Source organism: Antrostomus carolinensis, unplaced genomic scaffold, assembly GCF_000700745.2.
Source record: "Antrostomus carolinensis isolate BGI_N321 unplaced genomic scaffold, ASM70074v2 scaffold30594, whole genome shotgun sequence".
Lineage (NCBI taxonomy): Eukaryota > Metazoa > Chordata > Aves > Caprimulgiformes > Caprimulgidae > Antrostomus > Antrostomus carolinensis.
Window position 1 is genome coordinate 55662 of NW_010311886.1, and position 216 is coordinate 55877.

General features: G+C 56.0%; 1 protein-coding gene across 1 annotated transcript in view; it reads right to left on the bottom strand.

The window, feature by feature from the left end:
• ZHX3 (zinc fingers and homeoboxes 3) overlaps positions 1–216 on the bottom strand; it is a 4339-nt gene that overhangs the window by 1937 nt on the left and 2186 nt on the right. The window contains 1 exon segment of the mRNA XM_029084719.1: positions 1–216. This exon segment is cut by the window's left edge and continues 383 nt beyond it; it is cut by the window's right edge and continues 12 nt beyond it. Coding sequence (XP_028940552.1) covers positions 1–216 — 216 coding nt within the window.

Genomic DNA, 216 nt, shown 5'->3' on the forward strand with positions numbered 1-216 from the left:
TGGGAAACGATGGCATCGTACTCCTGGTTCGTGGGACGCTGCGTCTGCACGAACATTTGCTTCAGCAGATGCCGCTGCTGGGCTGTTTTTTTAAAGTTCAGTTTGGTTTTCGGAGGGGTGGGTGGCCGGCTGGAGCTGCTGTCCCCTTTCTCGTTTGCACCAGCCCCCAGTAACTCGCCTTTGCCGTTGGACTCAGTCACTCGGAGGTTTTTCAGG